At 44.0% G+C, this 23,765-nt stretch overlaps 1 protein-coding gene across 6 annotated transcripts in view; it reads right to left on the bottom strand.

Moving 5' to 3' along the window:
* Positions 1-23,765, bottom strand: part of DCDC2 (doublecortin domain containing 2) — a 242,081-nt gene that overhangs the window by 101,808 nt on the left and 116,508 nt on the right. For all 6 annotated transcript variants that reach the window (XM_073331884.1, XM_073331883.1, XM_073331885.1 and 3 more), the window contains exon 11: positions 21,087-21,187. In XM_073331884.1, coding sequence (XP_073187985.1) covers positions 21,087-21,187 — 101 coding nt within the window. The remainder of the gene's footprint in view (positions 1-21,086; positions 21,188-23,765) is intronic.

The raw sequence follows: 23,765 nt of genomic DNA, 5'->3' as shown, positions 1-23,765 counted from the left end.
GGAAGTATTTTGTCAGCAAAATTGCCAACAAGGAGCGTTTACACACGCTGACTTTCAGCGACAAGGCTGTGTCGACACAGTCTTGTCGCTAAAAGCTGGTGGTGTAGATAAGCCCTTAGATTGTGATTTTGTTTATTTCTTAGGTAATCTTCTTTGATCTGTATGCTATTACATATTATCACTTAAAATCTAACTTTCTGTAGTTACTAAATCTGTTTTATATTTTTACCTAAAATAGTGTGCTTTGGTTGAAGTGCAAAGGGAAATCTGCTCAGGAACAGGGGTCTAGTGCATTGTCCACTCTACATGGATGGAGGGGTGGACTGGGTAATAAATTCATACTGGCCATGCTCAGAACGTTATAGCTCTGGAATCCGAGGCTGGAGAGCTGGGTGGTATTCTGGCTGGAGCCTTTCTATTGTTGGGTTATGAAGTGGCTGGGAGAGCATTCATGAACATGGCTGGGTGTGGATGTTTGTATGAGGGCAAGCTTGGAGGGCTTTGCAGCTTGTCACACTGTCACAGTGTGAAAGGGAACCCAGACTGGTGAAACAGAGGGCTCAGAGGTACTCCAGTTCCAGGTTGCACCCCGGGGAAAAACCCATGACAGGGGTTTCTTATCAGGAGATGTCATATGACCTGCAAGGTGGTCATGAAAGATCAGGGAACAGGCAATCTGATTTACTGCAAGGACAATAGTTTCATTGGTTTTATTTATAATTCTTCGCATTGTATCACTTATAAAAAAGTCACCTTTCACCCTTTCCCACCAATACAAAAGCCACTGTAAAGCAAAGCCCTCTCTTCTCTGACCCTTTCTGTGTTTGTGCGTAAACACACACAGACCTCGTTTATATTCAGAATTAGCAATAGTGGGAAATTTCCCCAAAATGTTCCTACTGTAGACCGGGCACAAGGTGGAAGAACAGAACCTTGCCCTGGGCTCTAAGGAAGGACAAGCAAGTCCTCATTACTGATAAAGTAACACTATTTAATCAAAGAGTTTTAAAGATTGTATTTGCATCAATCTAGATTATGTCAATCCTTTCCTAAATTCAACTGGCAGAAAGATCACCTTGCCATTCAATGAACTACAGTGTCCCCACTGCAGAGCTGGCTTAGATATTTTTGTTTAGATTTTCATTCTTTATTTCCAGTCATCTCTAGAGATAAATGAAAGGAGTGATGGCCTCCCACTTCTTCCATTGAGATTCATCAGAATCTAAAGCCAACTAGCACATTTCATAAGATTCTTACTCAGCCAAGGATATTTGGAATGTTATGGCCATTAGTGGATTGTTGAGATAAGATGACAACTGCTGCAGAATCTATTTGAAAAAAGCCATAGAAAAATCTGTTAACCTTGCTGCTGACAACACTAACATACCAAAAAAAATGCTAAGTGTGTATTAATAAGAGGTATAATAAGAATGTTATTAAATGATCAGTGGCTCCTGATCCAAATGTCTTGCCTTTTCCATAAAATTTATATAGCTCCATAATACAATTATATTCCTTTGACACCATCTCATATAGAACATATCATTTTACTGCAATGAGCCACAGATTCACCAGCTACCAGAAATGTTATATCGTAGCCTGACTAGCTAGACAAAGACTCAAAAAGGTGGCTTTTAAAGCACAATGATCTCAACATGTTCCTTACTCATATATTCATGACTCTATTTTATCTGATAGCATCAAATTGGCCCTATTACTGCTAAAATAAAAACTAAGCAACACAAGCCTTTTTATACACCTTTAAAAGGAGCCCAGTATGTCACAACTAACAGCTGACTTGAGCCAACTTTTGTAATTGCCAGTACTCTAAGATTACACAGAATACTTGATCTTAGAAGTTACCTGCTATTCAGTCTCCTCTGTGTTACTTATTAATGTATTCCAGTAGCTTTTCACAATGGAAATTTTTATCACCGTTCCCATGCTTGCATTATTTAAGAAACCACCAGATTTAAAAATCAGCACAATGTTCAATTTCAAAATTCTTTAATAAGACTGCCGCCCAAAGAAGAAAGCTCTCACAAGGCTTCAAAACCACGACCCTTCATGTCCTGTAGGCCTACATGCTTGTTTCTCTTCAAAAGCCTAGGGGGGAAAGAGGCTTTGGAGCACACTGAGAAAGTTAACAAATATGGGTTCTAATAGACTAAGTGGGTGGAGGAGAAAATGAATTCCAGGAGTAAGGTACCCCTCATTGAAAAAAACACATTTTAACCAGTGGATCTCTACATTATTTAGATCCTAGTCTACTTTAGACACTGTCTCTTCATAAAAAGAAAAGGAGTACCTGTGGCACCTTAGAGACTAACCAATTTATTTGAGCATAAGCTTTCGTGAGCTACAGCTCACTTCTTCGGATGCATACTGTGGAAAGTGTAAAAGATCTTTTTATACACACAAAGCATGAAAAAATACCACCACCACCCCACTCTCTTGCTGGTAATAGCTTATCTAAAGTGATCACTCTTCTTACAATGTGTATCATAATCAAGTTGGGCCAAACCTACTGACTGCTATTCCTACCTACATGCCTCCAGCTTTCACCCTGACCACACCACACGATCCATCGTCTACAGCCAAGCTCTGCGATATAACTGCATTTGCTCCAACCCCTCAGACAGAGACAAACACCTACAAGATCTCTATTAAGCATTCTTACAACTACAATACCCACCTGCAGAAGTGAAGAAACAGATTGATAGAGCCAGAAGAGTTCCCAGAAGTCACCTACTACAGGACAGGCCTAACAAAGAAAATAACAGAACACCACTAGCCATTACCTTCAGCCCCCAACTAAAACTCCTCCAACGCATTATTAAGGATCTACAGCCTATCCTGAAGGATGACCCAACACTCTCACAAATCTTGGGAGACAGGCCAGTCCTTGCCTACAGACAACCCCCCAACCTGAAGCAAATACTCACCAGCAACCACATACCACACAACAGAACCACTAACCCAGGAACCTATCCTTGCAACAAAGCCCGTTGCCAACTGTGCCCACATATCTATTCAGGGGACACCATCACAGGGCCTAATCACATCAGCCACACTATTAGAGGCTCGTTCACCTGCACATCCACCAATGTGATATATGCCATCATGTGTCAGCAATGCTCCTCTGCCATGTACATTGGTCAAACTGGACAGTCTCTACGTAAAAGAATAAATGGACACAAATCAGATATCAAGAATTATAACATTCATAAACCAGTCAGAGAACACTTCAATCTCTCTGGTCACACGATTACAGACATGAAAGTTGCGATATTACAACAAAAAAACTTCAAATCCAGACTCCAGCGAGAAACTGTTGAATTGTAATTCATTTGCAAATTGGATACAATTAACTTAGGCTTGAATAGAGACTGGGAGTGGCTAAGTCATTATGCAAGGTAACCTATTTCCCCTGGTTTTTTCCTACCCCCCCCTCCTCAGACGTTCTTGTTAAACCCTGGATTTGTGCTGGAAATGGCCCACCTTGATTATCATACACATTGTAAGGAGAATGGTCACTTTAGATAAGCTATTACCAGCAGGAGAGTGGGTTTGTGTGTGGGGGGGTGAGAAAACCTGGATTTGTGCTGGAAATGGCCCAACCTGATTATCATACACACTGTAAGGAGAGTGATCACTTTAGATAAGCTATCACCAGCAGGAGAGTGGGGTGGGGGGAAGTATTTTTTCATGCTTTGTGTGCATAAAAAGATCTTCTACACTTTCCACAGTATGCATCCGATGAAGTGAGCTGTAGCTCACAAAAGCTTATGCTCAAATAAATTGGTTAGTCTCTAAGGTGCCACAAGTACTCCTTTTCTTTTTGCAAATATAGACTAACACGGCTGTTACTCTGAAACCTGTCTCTTCATAGGATATTGAGTGCATCTAACGGTTACAACTGCAGCAGTATCACAGAGAGAGGATATCTAACAGACTAGGATGTAAATCATTTAGGGGCCCAGAGGTTAAAATATTTAGCAGTTTAGAGGCTAGAGCAACACCTTGAACTCTGCCCAGAAACTTACTGAATGCCAGTGCAACACTTTCAGTTACTTTCAACCGGTAACGTTCAGGTCACATCTCGTTTTGACTGAACTATATGGGACATCAGAACTATATTGGTTAAGCATTGGACCGGTCCAAAACAAGGTAAGAAAAAACAAATCCCATCATTGTGAACAAAATATTTTAACAATGACTGAAAAACTCCTAGGATATTTTTTACAGCTTAAGTACATTGCAGCATTCACTGTTACTATGAAGGACAAAAATATAGTCAGTCATTTTTACAGCAAACAACTGAAAAGTGATGTGCATTTATCATTTTTCAAGCTGGCAATACCTAATTAAGGATGTTTATAGTGTACATTTAACTTATCATCCCCATAGGAAAGGGCTTTTTTTCTCATGCACTATTTATGCAAACTGACCTTAGTTCCATGCAAAGATGTACATAAGTCTAAAACATTGGTCCCCAAACTTTTTACCTCACGCCCTCCCTTACCCCTGTCCGCCCCCTACCCCTTGGAACCAGGGGCAGGAGTGGGAGACATGGACTGGGATAAGGGGCCCGAGGCTGGGGTACAGCTGGGGGCAGGAGCAGAGCTGGGTGGTGCCCCTAGCCACCCCCCCATGGGGGCTGGCACGGGACTGAGCCATTCCCCCCAAAAAATGTTCTTTGACACCCCCCTAAGGGGTGCACCCCACCATTTGGGGACCTCTGGTCTAAAATATAAAGAATTATATATAAAATGGCTCTTACAGTGCACAATAAGTCTGTGACAGTAGAACCTCAGACAGACACCTCAGGAATGCAGACTGTTGTAACTCTGACTTTCCCTTTTTAAAAAAAAATAGTTTATGTTTAACACAGTGCTGTGGTGTGTGGGTGCTGGTGCTTCCTGATTGCGCTCTTCTGGTTCAAAATGAGGTCAGTTTGTAACTCTGGTGTTCGTAACTCTGAGATTTTACTGTAGATGGCTGTAGGCAGAAACTGGAGGCCAAGTTACCCACCCAGTTAGACATTATTCCTGATATACTATGTGTGATATTTTCTACCAAGAAATCATTTCAATCAATTAACCAAATGGCAATGGAGGCGCTTGCTGGGTTTGGCTCTGGATCTTCTGATCTTGTCCTGCCACTTAGTATGGAGCAGCTGATGTAGACAATGAGAAATGAAAACATCAATTCAATGTTATTCAGTCTTCCTCAGTGCCCACATTTCATTTTTTCATTTAAAAGTGTTGGTCTAACAGCAGTTCTATGTATCTGCAGCTTCACAGCAAGCCTGATGCCATTAAATATGACCATGAAGCAAACTTGATGCCCAAAACATGGCAGCAGCAGCTGCTATACAAGTGGCCACATCTTTTAAGCATTCTCCAGCACTGTCTATGACACTGCCCAAATATTTGAGAGATGTCACCTGCTCGATGTCCCATCTAGACAGGTTAATAATGAGCTGGTTGTAATCTGAAGCTGGAGGCTGCTTGATGGCAATGGACAGGGAGTTAGTTTTATCTGGATTGACAACCGACCAATACACACTGCTTTTTCCCCCAGACAGATCAGCCATCAGATGCAGCGGTTTTCCAAACTGAGCCAACATCAGCGAATTAGTAAACTTTAACACATGTGGGAATGCAGGCAAGATCAGGTCCTGATCCAAAGCCCATTAAGGTCAATGGGAGTCTTTCAACAGAGTTTAATGGGCTCTGGAGCAGGTCCCTAGTGCATAGGTGTACATGAGTGTTCATTGTGTACCTATGGAAGACCTTACAACCCATAATTCTCAGCTGACTTAAAATCAGCATAGCTCAATTCACTTCAGGGGAGCAATGCTGATTCACACCAGCTGAGAATATGCCTACTACGTCCTAACAAAGGATTAGATTAATTTGCAAAAGTTAGCCAGAGTCTTGATAACACTGGAAATGCCAAGAAACATCTTATGTTTTATTGTGTAGTTGCTTCTTTGGTGCATATATTTTCTGGCTTTGAGATGTCTTGTGCCTTCCATACCTACCTTAAAGTTCTCTCCGAGCCTACTCACTTAGTTTTACCTGCCAGCCTCTCACTGGTGATTAGCGCCAATCTTCAAAATAACCAGCATACAGCATTTCCCATGGACAGTTTTTGTGGACAAAGTAATGCCTCAGTGCCACAACGCTGGGCCATTGATATTGGTGTTCGCACAGTGTGTGATACTGCATCAATGTGAAACCAAGCTGCACTGAGACGCAATGCTACTCCTGTCAAAATGCTGCAATGCAATGTCTGGGAGCCCAACATTTATTGAGGACTTTAACTTTGGCACAGATGAGGGCCCTAATCCTGCCACTGGACCTGGGCAGGCAGACCCTTTCATCTGAGTGGAACACAATGGGGCTTACAGTCAGTACATTGGCTTGCAGGAAGCAGCATAGATCCATTAAAACTGGGACTATCCCACCCACATCAGAAAGAATGGCAATCCTTTCACTTAGTGGAAGCTGTGTCATTAAGCACAATGCATGGTTAAGAGGGGCAAAGTAGTTCCACAAACTCAGCACAGACTTCACAAGGATTCAGTACACTTCAAATCCAGACAGTCAATGAGTTGTCCTAACCTATAACGAGCGACTGAGCCAGAAGCATGACTTACTTGCTAGTGTATATCTCAGATGAACAGGACTCTCAGTCAGTGCTGGCTGTACGAGTGCTTAAGGGTCAGTCTACACGGCAGCTGGAGGCATAATTTCCATCTCAGGGAGATGCACAGATGCTACCTTTGACCGACCTAGCACACTAAAAATAGCAGTGTAGCTGTAGTAGTCTGGGCAGTGGCACAGGCTAGCCACTCCAGTACAATCCTGCCCAGGACCATAGATAAGTACTCTGGCAGCTAGCCTGTGCAGCTGCCTGCACTGTGGCAGCTACATGGCTATATTTAGCATCCTAGCTCAAACACAGCTAGCCTGTGCATGTCTATCCAAGCTGGAAATTTCACCTCCCAGCAGCAGCGTAGACGTACCCCAAGAGACAACTGAGTAAAACCAGCGTTACACAGCAGGAAGGATGAAAGGGCTGCCTCACCCCTCATGAGAATGCAAGGAGAGTCAGCTGTGATCAACAGTGGCTAAGAGTGAATAGTTGGGCAGTGGCCTATGTGAAATGAGTTGGCTGGTGTTATTTTCCCTGTGGACAGGCATCCACATCACAAAATAACACTAGCACAACTGGCACCCTTGTTGGCAGTTTCAGCAAAGGTCAAGGATTGAACAAGCAGGGAGACAACTACCCTCTAGCTCCTTGAGTTAGTTCCTTCAATGAGAATTAACGCATATTGATAGAGCAGCTTGGGGAAACTTTCACTGCTACTCCCCATAAGGTACCTGTTTGAGGTACCTGATAAGCAGAGGAATTGAGCCTCCAGAGCTGTCAATACAGTATCTTTAACAAGCACCAAACTCACACCAAAAAAAATTAGAAGGGGTGGGGTGGGGAAAGAGGACTGAATAACAGACTTGAGGTATTCAAAGGACTGATGGAAAAGGGATAGGACTCTGCCTTTTATAGTGGTATAGCTAACTGGTCTTTTGCTTCCTAGAGTCATAACAACTCACAGTAAGGAGTTTTCCTTTTGTATGATGGCAAGAAAGAGGAAAGATGTATCACAAATAGTGCAGAAATTTTAAAATGAAGTGGGCTTATCTGTTTTTAAAAAGTAACATTTTCACAATTCACTAGTTTTATTGCACATAGCTTAGGGAATTACAAGGCCTGATATTCAGACCAGGCTTCCATTTTTGTGGGCACAATTCTATGCTCTTAGTAAATTGTCAATGCAAAATTGTGCCTACAAAAAAAAGCTTGAGGCCAGATTCTCATCTGGTGTGAAACTATGTAGATCCACTGATGTTAATGGTGCTAAGTCAATTTACACTGGCTGAAGTTCTGGTCCCTGGTTTACAAATCAGGCCCCTGGTGGTTTAAGAGCAGCTTAATGTAGAGCAGGAGTAAATTTTAGTTCACATTCAAGAAGTACGGTTGCTTAGTAGTATTTTGAATGTTGGCAAAGGATCTTAAAAAGGAGGAGGTATTCTAATTGCACACATTATGCCACCATTCATTAAGAGTTATGGTTACCAAGTGCCATCAAAATTCCAAAACGCAATCAATTATGAAGATTTTCTAAAGTGACGCATTTTACTTCCAATCAGTTGGTTAGTGCATGGCTGCTATTAATATATTACAGAGTCCAACATCATAGAAATTCTTTTCAAGGTAGATATTTTATATGGGAAAAATACATTTTTAAATACCAAGTAGAATCCATTTTAATGTCAATCATAATTTTGTTTTACTGAAACCATTTCCAAATGTTTACTCAGACAATGAAGTAGGCAACAAAATCTTAATGATCATAAATAGCATGGCGCGCAGATCTCATGAACAGAATACAACATCAGGCTTACTTAGCTTGAGACAACAACCACCTTTAAAATATAACTATTACTCAATGTATAGTGCTTTATAGATATGTTGCATACATTCCAAAAGCAAAAACACTTTGTTCCAAATCCAGTTAGGGTTGCTAAGTGACAACATCACTTACAAAACCCAAGCACTTAAAAGCAAGGAAATGAACGTTAAGGACTCAGTCTTAACTTCCCACATAATAAGTATGCTGTTATTACTCAGTATAAAAATATGTGTTTACCATCACGAAGCCAATAACTTGAAACGCTGAGCCATTTGGGTGTGTTTTTATATATGATTTTGTTGTACTGATTTCAGTATCTAAGCATTTAGGGCTGGATTTTCATAAATGCTCAACACCCACAAGTCCAATTGCAGTTAGTAGGAGCAGTGGTGTTCAGTACCACTGCAAAAAATCAGGCTTTCAAACTCTCTTCCTCAGTTACATGGAAAAGGGATCTCTGCACATTCCCCCTAAGCCAGAGGTGGGCAAACTACGGTCCACGGGCCACATCCAGCCCGCGGGACCACCTGCCCGGCCCTTAAGCTTCTGTCTGGGGAGGCTAACCTCTGGCTCCTCCCCCGCCCACCTCCCAGGCTTTCCAATAAGCCTGTCCTGCGCTCTGAGCGGCATGGTAAGGGGGTGGGGGAATGGGGTAGGAGGTCCCGGGGGGCAGTCAGGGGACAGGGGGCAGTTGGATGGGGAAGAGGTTTGGGGGGGGTGCAGTCAGGAGACAGAGAGCGGGGGGGGTTCAATAGGGGGTGGGGTCCCGGGGGGGGGTTCAATAGGGGGTGGGGTCCCAGGGGGTCGGGGGGTCCCGGGAGGGGGGGGGACAGGGAGCAGGGGGGGTTGGATGGAGGTGGGGTCCTAAGGGGGGGCAGTTAGGGACGGGGGTCCCGGGAGGGGGCAATCAGGGGACAAGGAGTGAGGGGGGGTTGGATGGGTCAGGGATCCCGGGGGGCCTATCAGGGGGTAGGGGTGTGGATAGGGGTCAGGGCAGTCAGGGGACGGGGGGGGTTGGATAGGGGGTGGGGTCCTGGGGGGCAGTTAGGGGCAGGGGTCCCAGGAGGGGGCGGTCAGGGGACAAGGAGAAGGGGGGGTTGGATGAGTCAGGGGTTCTGAGGGGGGCAGTCAGAGGGCGGGAAGTGGGAGGGGGCGGATAGAGGGTGGGGGCCAGGCTGTTTGTGGAGGCACAGCCTTCCCTACACAGCCCTCCATACTGTTTCACACCCCGATGTGGCCCTTGGGCCAAAAAGTTTGCCCACCCCTGCCCTAAGCCAAGGCCATTTTGGTAAGGAATGGAGGAAGAATCATTTTACCAGATCCTGGAGTTCTTTCATGTTTGAGAAGTAGCCATGCTAGTACACAGGTCAAAGACATTTTTTTTCCTCCATCTGTTTCACTGACAGAGAATCATGTCTGTTTTTAATTAGTGACTGTTTGAGTCAGTGTTAAAACATCTACATTTCAGATTTTGTGAATCCATGTGATTTATTGGGCAGACATAGGGATAATGAAACGTTAAACAGCTGGCAAACAATTCAAAAGGAGCTATTTTGAAGTCTCAGCAAATATTTGTTTGACATTAATCATACAGTTTTCAAAAAGTATTTAACAGGCAATGAAAATTAAACCTAAAAATTTGAAAGTCTACGGATTTTTCTGGATTTTTGGGGGAGGGAGGGCTTGGGCACACTAGAAAGAGGAAATCAAAATCAATTTTATAATAGGACTGTAGTTGCGATCTTAACTTTGGAGAACTTACCACCTCTCAATAATAAAATCACATACACCCAAAAATCCAGGGCTGGAATCCTTGTCAAACAGCTTTAAAAAAAAATAATTGAGGAATGCCTCAGCTCCTACTTCCACTTCCTGGTTTAAAACTGGGGCTGGAGCCACCTGCTGGGGACACTGCCTAATTTAGAAGAACACAGCAGTAACTGCCAGCATCTCCTGGTTCCTATCTTTGGACACTACAACAGTTAATTTGATATACTGCTTAGTTCCGACTGTTTTACCTCCTCTAAGATTCCAGTGTGCGGGACAGACAGAAGAGCCAGATTCTTTCTGCTTATGGAAAGGAAAAAAAATAGGGGAGTTTTCCTTTACTGTTTTTAACAAAACATTGTATTAGTATGTTTTAAATATATTAAATAATAGCAGCATTACAATATGAAGAGGCCTTACCTAAACTCTTCTGTCAGAAAAAGTTAATAGTAATAATAATAATAGGGACATTTAAAACACCACCCTGGTGTTCACACATTAGATTAGTATTTCAAGTTTACCTGACGAAGCTCCTACTATTTTGTTCCCCATCACTGAGAAGATACCTTACTAGATAAACTGTTTTTCCCATCCCTTTGTCCAACTGATTTCATAGCATGTCCCCAGTGTGAAGCTGGAGAAAGCCTGTATTCCACACAAAGGCACCGTGCATTTTGTATTTGGAGCCTCCAGTCTTGGTTTGGAATGTAAAAAAAGAATATGTGCCGTTTAAGAGAAACACTGGTTTTTCCTACTTGATTTTCAATTACCACTGGCATCTAGCCTACAGTGAAGTAAAAGGCAGCCATTTTAATGCACTCAGCTGGAAGTCAACATTTTGCAGCACAGTATATAAGCATGCATCTAGCTGATATCAGACTACATTTAGTCAATGGCTAATCTGGCATTTGTTCAACTGTATGCTATAAATGGTAAAACAGAGAAGAAGTAACAACATCTTAACCACTTCATTTCTGGTGGCTGGAAAACATGGTGGTGTTATCTGAAGTGCCAGCATTCTAATGAAAAGTTGGCACATATATAGTAGTGTCCCACGCATAGAGGACAGTACTGGTGGTGCATTTTGTCCCATATTCCTGGCACATAAGGCAACAGTGCCGCAGCCAAGGTTAACAGAAAAGCTTTTCAGCACAAAGTTGCTGTTGAAGATGATCAATAAAGGTCTAATCCTGCAAGGTGATGAGTGCTTCCAAGTGGTGCTGAATGCCTCAGTTTGGTTAGGTCTCAGATGCACCTAGCCCCTTGCAATATTGGCCCTAAGAGAATATACATATTGTTTGAAAGTTACAAAATATCCACCGATGTTAGAGCTTCTCAATCAGAGATGAAGAGTGGGGAGTGTGAATTTTGGGCTTTTTCCTTGGAAAGCATGAAATCAGAAGATTCTTCATGGGTGGGTGTATGTGCGCGGGGGGAAAAAAAGGATACTTGTTATCTAATGTGATGCCAATTTCCAGCCCAAGTTGGTAGTGACTGAAAGGTGTTAGCATCTGATGGCTGTACGGTGATCTTTGCAAACGAGGTTAGTGGTCTCAGACAGTTCTTTGTGTTACAAAAGTCATCAGCATGATTAACACTTGTTGGCAACTTTGTTGGCAACCTCAGCAGACAGACCAAGTGCTAAACTGGCAACGCAGAATAAACTATTCTCTCATCCCTATAGAAGGCCCCCATCAGGTTGTGCTGAGGCACACTGGCAGGGCTGTATACAGAAGCTTGCAGAGCTGCTGCTTGTGCTGTACCAGTATAGGGGATAAGTAAGACTTCAGTCTTCAGTGCTGTCAGGTCGGCACCTTTCACAAGCAATAAATTCAACATGAACATTAGAACAAGACAGTTCCTGATGACAGAATGCATTGCTGTCAAACACTCCAGAATGCCCACAGGAAGCCTCTGTGGAGGTCAGTAAATGGACTGATGATCTCACTAATTTACTATTAGCAAGCCAAGACCAAGACAGGATAATTCAGGCTGCCACAAGAAACACAGATGAACTAGACGGGACATGAGGTGTTGTTTTATCCTAACAGTAGTATCCACAGAGACCTAACTATCACAAAGGCTACTTCTCTCTCAACAATGATAGTTGCAACCAACAGGGAGGCTGAGGCGGATGGTGGCCCAGGTGAAACTCTTGAGGTTGTGGCAGGGTATTTTCAGTGGAAGGACCTTGGCTGTGGAGTTCCTTACATCAGAGAGCAGGATAAACAAAACTCTTGCTACTTTTAGAGCATAGTACAGAATTCATGCCTCTCAGAGACCTTTCCTCAGTTACAATGGCAGCAGGATAGTCCAGCAATGCTTCCACCAGAAAAAAATCACCAGGAGTGACCCCACTTACAAAAGCAGCACAAAACAAAGGAGGTGTGGCGAGTCTGGTCCTTTTTCTGATAGAAACGATGCTGTTCTTAATATTTTCTGTGGCAGCTAGGTATTTTGGTGCTACACATATTAACAATGCCTAGTCTGAAATTACTACACTATATAACATAAATCCTCCATTTATCTTCCCCAGAAACCTTTACCTTTTTATCCACTGTGTTTGAGAACTAATCAACAGGCCTAGTGTTTTTTTTTATCTGAGTCAAACAAAATTTAGAAAATTAGCCTCTAGATAAGTAAGCACAAAAAACAACAAGCAGACCAGGTTTTCTGGCAGAGCTGGTTACATAACGATAACAATAAATATTCACAAATATATGTGTTAATAAGTGGTTTGATTTCATTCCACTACTGTTTGTAGGTTCATACTAATCATTATTCTTGGGCATTGAGATGACAATCAGATATTATTTAAAATGGTTGACTCCCAAAACATGCAGAGATAATTGTTGGTCTGAAACTCCTACCAAGTCCATGTTATTCATTATTCTCCAGCAAAGATTGGAAATACTATCTTAGGTGGCTAATCAAAGGAGGGCAAACATATCAAAGACAAACAGTCCCCATATGCTAAAAACTATGACTGCTGATTAACTCACACGATTAACTAAAAAAAATTAATCATGATTAATCACAGTTTTAATCACACTGTTAAACAATAAAATACCAATTGAAATTTATTAAATATTTTGGATGTTTTTCTACATTATAGTGATTTCAATTACAACACAGAATATAAATTGTACAGTACTCACTTTATATTATTTTTATTACAAATATTTGCACTGTACAAATGATAAAATAAATTGTATTTTTCAATTCACCTCATACAAGTACCGTAGTACAATCTCTTTACTGTGAAAGCGCAACTTACAAATGTACATTTTTTTTACATAACTGCACTCAAAAACGAAACAATGTAAAACTTTAGAGCCTAGAAGTCCACTCACTCCTACTTCTTGTTCAGCCAATCGCTAAAAGAAACAAGTTTGTTTACATTTACGGGAGATAATGCTGCCCGCTTCTTATTTACAATGTCATCTGAAAGTGAGAACAGACATTCACATGGCACTTTTGTAGCCAGTGTTGCAAGGTATTTACATGCTAGATATTCTAAACATTCGTATGCTCCTTCATGCTTTGCCCACCATTCCAGGGGACATGCTTCCATGCTGATGATGTTAATTAAATTTGAGACTGAACTCCTTGCGGGACAATTGTATGTCTCCTGCTCTGTGTTTTACACACATTCCGCCATATATTTCATGTTATAGCAGTCTCGGACGATGACCCAACACATGTTGTTTGTTTTAAGAACACTTTCACTGCAGATCTGATAAAACACAAAGAAAGTACCAATGTGATATTTCTAAAGATAGCTACAGCACTCGACCTAATATTTAAGACTCTGAAATGCCTTCCAAAATCTGAGAGGGACAAGGTGTGGAGCATGCTTTCAGAAGTCTTAAAAGAGCATCATACCAATGCGGAAACTACAGAATCCAAACCAAAAAAGAAAATCAACCTTCTGCCGTTGACATCTGACTCAGACGATGAAAATGAACATGCGTCAGTCTGCACTGCTTTGGATTGTTATCGAGCAGAACCCACCATCAGCAATGGATGCATGTCCTCTGAAATGGTGGTTGAAGCATGAAGGGACATATGAATCTTTAGTGCATCTGGCACATAAATATCTTGCAACGCTGGCTATAACAGTGCCATGAGAATGTCTGTTCTCATTTTCAGGTGACATTGTAAACAAGAAGCGGGCAGCATTACGTCCTGTAAATGTAAACAAACTTGTTTGTCTGGGCGATTGGCTGAACAAGAAGTAGGACTGAGTAGTCCTAGAATCATAGAATATCAGGGTTGGAAGGGACCTCAGGAGGTCATCTAGTCCAACCCCCTGCTCAAAGCAGGACCGATCCCCAATTAAATCATCCCGGCCAGGGCTTTGTCAAGCCTGATCTTAAAAACTTGTCTTGTAAGTCTTGTAAGCTGTAAAGTTTTACATTGTTTTATTTTTGAATGCAGGTTTTTTGTACATAATTCTACATTTGTACACTCAACTTTTATGATTATTTACTACAGTACCTGTATTAGGTGAACTGAAAAATACTGTTTCTTTTATTTTCACTGTACAAATATTTATAATAAAAATAAATATAAAGTGAGCACTGTACTCTTTGTATTCTGTGTTGTAATTGAAATCAATCTAGTTGAAAATGTGGAAAACATACAAATATTTATATAAATAGTATTATTTATTATTGTTTAACGGTGTGATTAACCACGATTAATTTTTTTAATCACTTGACAGCCCTACTAAAAACTATTTGTCCACACTTTTGGCAAATACTTATACATACATGAGAAGTAAATCAGGACTGGCTCATGAGTAATTCATAAACAGGGAAGGGATATGTTTGCAGCAAAGAGTTTCACCAGGTCTATTCTCTACTTCAGGGACATAAAGATCTACTTACTTGCAGAGCTGGCTCAAGACATAAAATTTTAATTTTAAAAAAACACAATGAGGTGGATACCATGCTTTTCCAAACTAGGTAAAAGGAAATAGTGTCTATAAAACATAACGAGCTCTGCCAATTTCATAAAACTCTACTTAGGAAACAGTGGGACAACTAAATATCATGTTTTCCACTTCAGTTCCAGCACTGTACGTACAGATTTAACAAAATCAAATAGACATGAGCCTATTTTGCCATTCAGAGGCAATCTAATGTGGTGCAAGACTGCAAGAATCCTGGCCCTGATTCTGGACAGTGATCTAGCCCCTTTACATTGCTCCGCTGGCACAGAGGGACCAGAACCCAGGTGGATCTATGCACTAGGGCAGGGGTTGGCAACCTGTGGCACACGTACCAAAGGCGGCATGCAAGCCGATTTTTACTGGCATACTGCTTCCAGCCGGGGTCCCCAGCTGGCAGCGGGCTGAGTGGGACTGGTGGCCAGGACCCCAGCTAGCAGGAGCCGACGGAATTCCAGACTGCCAGCAGGTGAGCCGCTGCCAGTCTGGGCGTCTGTCCGCCACCCTACTCAGCCCGCAGACGGTCTGGAGTTCCAGCCACTGGCCCCGCTCAGCCTGCTGCCGGACTGAGTGAACGGAACCCCAGGCCAGCAGCAGGCTGAGCAGGGCCGGTGATTGAGACCCTGGCTGGCAGAAGCCGGCGGACGGAACCCCAGAGCGGCAGCGGACTGAGCCGTTCAGCCCACTGCCGGTCTGGAGTTCCAGCCGCTGGCCCCTTGCCAGTCGGGGTCCCAGCCACCAGCCCCGCTCAACCCGGTGCCGGCCTGGGTGAACAGAACCCCCGGCCAGCCACGGGCCCCTTGCCAGCTGGGGTCCCGGCCATCGGCCCCGCTCAGCCTGCTGCTGGCCTGGGGTACCGGCAGCCAGCCCAAGGCTCTGCTCCTGGCCTAGGCCCAGAGTTCTGCAGCCGCCCCCAGCTGTGGCCCACTGACCCCAGCCTAGGGCAGTGAGGGGTGCAGACAGGGGCAATAGGGGGCACAGCTCAGCACCCCCATCTTAAATTTTTTTCCAGGCCACTGGGATATTTTTAAGTCCTGGTTTGCTGCTTATATCAGACCACGTTTGACCTTGTGCGTGTCCTCTGTCGCCATTTCTTTTCCCACTGAGAGTTGAGGGGAACATTTGACAAAATGGCAGCTCCTAGGAAAGCAAAGTTAGATGTCCGTTCATTTCAGCCTTCTTGGACAGACACATTTGGATTTATTCAAAAGAAGGACCGTGCAATTTGTGCTTTTTGTTGTGAAAGTGTTGTTTGTCACACATCAAGTGTTCAACGACATTTTGAAACAAAGCACGAGAAAACCTTTCTTGAGGAAGTAGACAAGACTGAATTAATCAAGAAGGCAGTAGCAGGATATGAGAAGCAAAGCAGTGTTTTTAAAATCTTAAGTGTAAGTAAAAATCAAGCTACAGAAGGAAGTTACAAGATTGCACAGTGCATTGCAAAAAAACGGAAAGCCGTTTACAGGTGGGGAATATATAAAAGAAGTTTTTCTCAACAGTTCGGAGATTTTGTTCAATGATTTGCCAAATAAAGATTCGATCATATCTAGAATAAAAAAACTGCCTGTCTCTGCCAGAACAGTTGCAAGACGCATAAGCGAAATGGCAGAAAACATTAAGGAAAAGCAGACGACTGCATTAAAAGACACAGCAGTGTTTAGCGTTGCAGTTGATGAGAGCATGGATATAAACGACATTCCACGTTCAGCAGTTGTTGTGAGATATTGTGCTTCTGATGAAATCCAAGAGGAACTTTGTTGCCTAAAACCCCTGCATGGCACAACAAAGGGGGAAGATATAGTGGAAAGTTTTGTTAACCACTTTGAAGAATGAGGAGTTGACATCAGAAAAATATTTTGTGTGACAACAGATGGTGCTCCTGCCATGGTCGGAAAACAGAAGGGATTTGTAAAGATACCTGAAGATCAAATTGGCCGTCCGACTGTCAAATTTCACTGTATCATCCATCAAGAAAAGTGCCTGTGTGCTAAAATTTCTAATTCAGAACTTAATAATGTGATGAATACAGCCGTGTGAATTGTGAATTTCCTTGTTGCTCGATCTTCTTTGACTCACAGACAGTTTCAAGCACTGCTAGAAGAAATGGACAGTGCTTATAACGACATTCCACTTCACAGCAACATTCGGTAGCTAAGTTGTGGCAAGGATTTGGTGTGTTTTGTAAACTGTTTTGAAGCAATCAAGGCCTTTTTGTAGGAAAAAGAACAAAACTACCCCAAACTGGATGATGACAAATGGCTGTGTAAACTCATGCTTCTAATTGACATCAACACTCACCTAAATGAACTTAACCTTTGTCTCCAGGGTGAGGGCAAACAATTCTGGATCTTTATGAAGCTTGGAAGGCATTTGTTGTAAAACTAGCAGTTTTTTCTCGGGATATTCAAACTTCTACTTTCTGCTACTTCCAACACATAAAAGAGCTTTCAACACGTTGCACTGTCAGTGTCGATGAGATTGGAATGTACATGCAAGAACTGGAATCAGAATTTTCTGACAGATTTCAAGATTTCCAGCAATTTGGCCCAATGCTTTCTTTTCTAATTAAACCTGAAAAGTTCAAGTGACTTGGATTCGTCTGTATTTCAGTGGATGGGTGTTGAAGATTTCAAAAAGCAGCTCATTCAGTTAAAAAGCTCAGAATTGTGGGCATCAAAGTTTGTAGATCTGCGGAGTGCATTTGAAACTACCAAGAGAGATCATGGGCCTCTATTCTGACCTGCTGGATGTCCCTGCCACTGAAATGTAACTGTTTGAAGAAAATTGCGTTTGCAATGCTTTCAGCATTTGGATCCACAAAGCTGTGCGAACAGGTATTTTCGCACATGAAATCTGTCCTCAGTCCCTCTTGGTTAACAACTGATCACTCAGAAGCTTGTTTGCAGCTTAAAGTATCCAAATACATGCCAGACAGTGGAAAACTCAGCAAGGAAAAGCAAGGGCAAGAATCACACTAAACCAGTGGTTCTTAACCTTTACTGCAGCCTGCACCCCTTTGGTTTTCAAAATATGTTCTCGCACCCCTTATCAAAAATTACACTACAATTAGCTTAAAAACTGAAAAACTTTGTATATTACAGTAATCGTTAACAAATGTATAATGTTAATAAATACATAGGTTTGATGAAACCAAGTAGTTGCACTTATGTGCCTGTGCTTAATTTGTGTTTTCCATGATTTACCTTCTAAAAAAATCTCACATTTCTCGCACCCCCAGAAAGGGCATCTCACACCCCCAGAGGGTGCGTGCACCCCAGGTGAAGAACCACTGCACTAAACTAATAAGATCTGCATTTTAATTTAATTTTAAATGAAGCTTCTTAAACATTTTAAAAACCTTGTTTACTTTACATACAACAATAGTTTAGTTATATAATACAGACTTATAGAGAGAGACCTTCTAAAAAATGTTAAAATGTATAACTGGCATGCAAGGCCGTCCCTAGCTATTTTGGTGCCCTACGCAGCCCCCCGTGGGGGGGGGGTGCTGTGGGGTCCCAGGCCTCCATGGGCGGGAGTGGGGGGGGCTGGCCCTAGGCCTCCATAAGGGGGACTGTGTGGGGCCCCACCCCAGGCCTCCACGGGGAGGGGATGGGGGGCTGGCCCCAGGCCTCCGTGAGGGACAGGGGCTGGAAGCTTCCTGCATGAATTGGAACGACCCCGCCCCAGCCTGCTCCGCTCTCTGGCTCCCAGCTGTGCTGCCAGCAAGGGCTGGGGGGGTGGTTCCCCCCCTCCCCCCAAGCCTGGGAGCCAGGGGAGCGAAGCAGGCTGGGGCCGGGTCACTCCACTTCCCGCAGGAAGCGGCCAGCCCCCATCCCCCACGGAGGCCTGGGGCCAGCCCCCACTCTCCTGCCTGCAGAGGCCTGAGGCCCCAGGCTGCTCTGCTTCCCTGGCTCCCGGGCTTGGGGCGAGGGGGAACCGCCCCCCCCCCAGCACTCGCCAGCGGCACGGCTGGGAGCCAGGGGAGCAGAGCAGGCTGGAGCCGGGTCGCTCCACTTACCAGTGAGTGCACGCCCAACCGCTTCTGGAGTCCTCAGGGGAGTGGGGGCGGGGCGAGGGCGGGAAGAGGCGGGGCTCGAGCAGAACAGGGGCGGGAGCCTGGGGAAGAGCCGGAGCAGAGGCTGGAGCAGCACGCAGCTGGATTTCCTGGTGCCCTACACAGCTACATTCTTTGTGTATGGGTAAGGACGGCCCTGCTGGCACGCGAAACCTTAAATTAGAGTGAATAAATGAAGACTCAGCCCACCACTTCTGAAAGGTTGCCAACCCCTGCAGTAGGGAATCCTTCTGACAGAGCAGGGCTCCGCCTGCTGGCATAAGGCTGAGTGGAGCAGCCCAGTTCTGCCTTTCTTCAGCAATATGGGGGAAAGGATTATTGCTGGAACATACTATGCTTTGGACAGTCTGCGCTAGTGGTCCATAGGTGTCTTAATCAAGATCGCTGTAATGTACAGCAACCTCGGCAGTTTTTGTGGGTGAGCCAGGGGAGTAGATTTGGGATTTTAGGGAAGGATTGAAGTGTTACGCTAAGAAAGAGTAATAGCGGGAGAGGTGAGGGCTTAAGAAAGGGGGAGGGGAGAGAGAGTGAAAGCATGAGGAAGGAGGAAGAGAACACAATGCAGGGAAAAATGAAGAAGATGAAGGAAGAGAAAAAGGATACCCAGACATGCAAGAGAAAGAAAAGTGGGGCTAAGGAAGGGAAAAGAGAAAGAACAAATGCAAGGGAGACATCAATTACAGTTTAAAAAAAGTAGAATGTTAAAGTATTATACAACAGTGATTGCTTTGTCTTTTGAAGTATACCAGATGGTACCAAATGGCAGGTACTTCCCAAGAAGCTTTCTGGGGTGGGTGGGTGGAGACCAGCAGATCCCCTTTATTCACCCTTCCTCAGTCTTAGTAAACTACTGATGTTTTCTAGGCATCTTGAGGGATGGTCTACACTTTAAAAGTCTTTTTTGCTGGTAAAGCTTATTCTCTTTGGGAACTAGTTTAAGCTATGCCAGGAAAACAACCCTTTCCAGTATCAGCAGCTTCTCTGCTAGTGGGGCTGCTTGTAAAACTCTACCAGTACCGCTATTCGGGCAAACCCTTTCAAATGTAGACAAGGCGCAAATAAGCGGGGTGAGGGCATGGTTACTGGAAACAATGCTGTACACTTCACCTCAGGACACGGGCTTCTTTTTACAGTAAACATCCTCTGAAGACTTGGGGGGTATTTGAGTAGATTTTGGGAGTGCAAGGACTTTGCACTGATACATAGGAAACTGTGATGGGGCGGTGTGCCCTCTTAAGGGCAGTGGTACCTAATGGTCAACCCATCCCACCATGTGATTTGGCCCAGTAAGGTTTTAAAGGGCCTATACATATATGAGAGGCCTAGGGGTTATTGATAGAGAAGACAGTCAGGGGTGGGGTTGTCTCCTGAACCATGATGAAGAGCTGACTTGGACTCTTATAGGGACCCAGAGTGAGGTGACCTGGGGTTACTAACAGGGTAAGTCACCTTTTAGAGAAAGACTTAATAAATCAGACCGCACAAAGAGGTGTGGGGGTTGGGTTTTGAACCAACCTAAGTCTGGTAATTGGTTAAAAGAACATGTGCAGGCACAGAAACAAGAGAGCATGCTGGAGAGGCCTATCTCTTGACAGAAACAAATAACTGGAACTCAGAAAGCATTCAAGGAAAGAGAATGTATTCAAAAGCAGTGCAATCTTGTATACAATGCTGTACCAATGAACGTTACAAATGAACCCTGTAAAAAAAATGCAGCCGGCATCAAGGGAAGTGACAAAAGAAAAACACAAGATTTGTTTTCCACATTAGTCATTCGTTCAAAGCTTAAAGATTACCTGATCCACTGGAACCTCTACCTGAGTGTCTTCATCTTCCTGGATTTCTGCTGCCCCCCACATTTCAGACCGTTTTTCACCAGCTTTGTAAATACCTTCATCTACAACCAGAAAGAAATACTGAGTAGACGTAAAGACCAGTTGTGACACTGTGTGGCGCAACAACTGAACTGCACCTAAATTCTGCTTCTAAGAATAGCTTTCAAAGCTCACATACCATTTCCAGAGTAAACCTTTTAATGGATTTTAAATGTCTCATTATGTTCAATTTTGTTTCCTTTGTTTCTAATTACAGTTATACACACGCTACGTTATGTAGCGGAGGAAGGATAAAGAGAGATAGACCTGAACAAACACCCTGGATCTGAACTCCCCTGAACTCTGGGGAAGCTCAGAGGTGAACCTGATCTTTACAACACAGACCTATCACACTTCATATTAACAATAGGATATGCATATAGATTTAAAATTATGATATTAGCTCATGATACATGAGCTAATAATATTTTCATTGCTAAGGAAAACATCACAAGCTCAGAAGATAAAATAAATGTGGTGAATTATTGTAGCTGTGATGTTACAATTTAGGATTTACAAAGATAACCAGGGGAATCAACTGCAGTTCCCCGTTCAGAGCCTGAACAATAGAAGAAACTCTACATTTCTGTTTTGCAAGGGCACTGGGAAGCCACAGAGAGCCTGCCCAGGACCGTGGAGAGGGTTGTGTCAGCTCGGCAAGACTAATAGGTCTGCAAGCAGATAGTCGATTCCCAACCTTATTCTAGTTCACACCGGTTTTACACTGGTCTTCATTTTATTTGATTCATTTGTTCTTGTACTCTGCAAGTAACTTCCAAATGCCTTAGCCAGGCACATTTTTTGTACCAGAAAGCTGAGGAGGAAAAAGTAGAATGACAGATATAGTCTGTATCCTCAAAGAGTAATAAGGGTTTAAAAAAAAGAAAACACAGTTACTTACTTTTCGTAACTGTTGTTCTTTGAGATGTGTTGCTCATACCCATTCCGTGCTAGGTGTGTACATGCCACATGTGCTGTTGCCAGCGATTTTTCCCTTACTGATATCTGTTGGGCTGCATGTGTATGCGCCAATATAAGAAGCACCAATGGCCCTATGCCATCTCAGTTCCTTCTTGCCATTCAACTCCGACAGAGGGGGAGGAGAGTGGGTCATGGAACGAACAGGACCAACGCATCTCAAAGAACAAGAGTTTTTAAAGGTAGGTAACCGTTTTTTCTTCTTTGAATGCTTGCTCATGTCCATTCCATGCTAGGTGACTCACAAGCGGTACCCCAGGAAGTGGACTCAAAGTTAATGAATGTGCTGACTGCAACACTCTTCTCCCAAAACTGGCATCGTCTTGGGCCAGGGGCTCCAGAAAAGGCACCAGAAAAGGGCCTGGCTCATCCACTTTTCATCATGGTCCTGGCCCCCTGTGCCTCCTCTTCGTCCCCAAAGCTGGAACCTGGCCCAGGGAGCTGTAGGGAGCTGCAGGCCTTCCACCTGCCCAGGGCAGTGGGGTGGTAAGAGCAGCCCCCAGCCTGTGTCCCCGCCACTCGGACCCCCCATCCAGGGCAGGTATAGGGTCCGTGGCTCCCCACTGCTGCCCAGGCAGCTCTTACCATGGCCCAGTTGTGGCTCTTTGGCCCCTGAAGACCCACCTCCAGGCTACCCTGGAAGCCAGAGCCAGGTCAGGCTAACATCAGCATGGGCAACTGTGGAGAGCCATGGACCCTCCACCTGCCCTGGGTGGTAGGCCAGCGGGGCGGAGACACAGGCCAGGGGCTGCTCTCAGGCCTTTCCACCCCAGGCAAGTGGAGGGGCCCAAGAGACCTTGTGCCCCCCCACTTTTGGGAAGAATCTTACCTTGGGCCTGTTGGGTGATGGTGTAGTGGGACGTGAAGGTATGAACTAACGACCAGGTTGCAGGCTCTGCAGATGTTCTGGATTGGTACCTGTGCGAGGAATGCTGCTGATGAAGCCTGGGCTCTTGTGGAATGAACTGTCACGATGGCTGGAGGCAGGATGTTCACCTGCTCATAGCAAGCCAGAATACAGGCAGTTACCCAGGACAAGAGATTTTTTGGGTTACCACAGGTAGCCCTCTCATTCTTTGTTATTGCTGCAAAGAGCTGTGTGGATTTCCAGAAGGGCTTAGTCCTCTCAATACAAAAGGCAAGGGCCTGCCTAATGTCCAATGTATGAAGCCATCGTACCTCAGAGCTTTTGGGAAGAAGACAGGTAGCAAAATGACCTTGTTGTTGTGGAATTGTGCCATCACCCTTGGCAGGAAGCTGGATGGGGGCGCAGTTGAACCTTGTCCCTGAAGAACAATGTGTAAGGTGATTCTGACATAAGGGCCTTGATCTGAGTGATCCTTCTGACTGAGGTGATTGACAACAGGAAGGCAACTTTCCAGGAGAGAAATAGTAGGAAGCATGATGCCAACAGCTTGAATGGGGGCCCCTAAGTCTCGACAGGACCAGGTTTAAGTTCCATGGTGGGTAGGTCAGTTCGCAAACCAGAGGATACAGTCTTTCCAACCCCTTGAGAAACTGGGCTGTCGTGTCGTGAGAGAAAAATGATCTGCCATTCTCTGGGGAGTGGAAGGCTGAGACGGCAACCAAATGAACCTTAATAGATGAGAGTGCTAGACCCTG

Source organism: Lepidochelys kempii, chromosome 2 (genome assembly GCF_965140265.1).
Source record: "Lepidochelys kempii isolate rLepKem1 chromosome 2, rLepKem1.hap2, whole genome shotgun sequence".
Classification (NCBI taxonomy): Eukaryota; Metazoa; Chordata; order Testudines; family Cheloniidae; genus Lepidochelys; species Lepidochelys kempii.
This window is presented reverse-complemented; position numbering and strand designations above follow the sequence as displayed.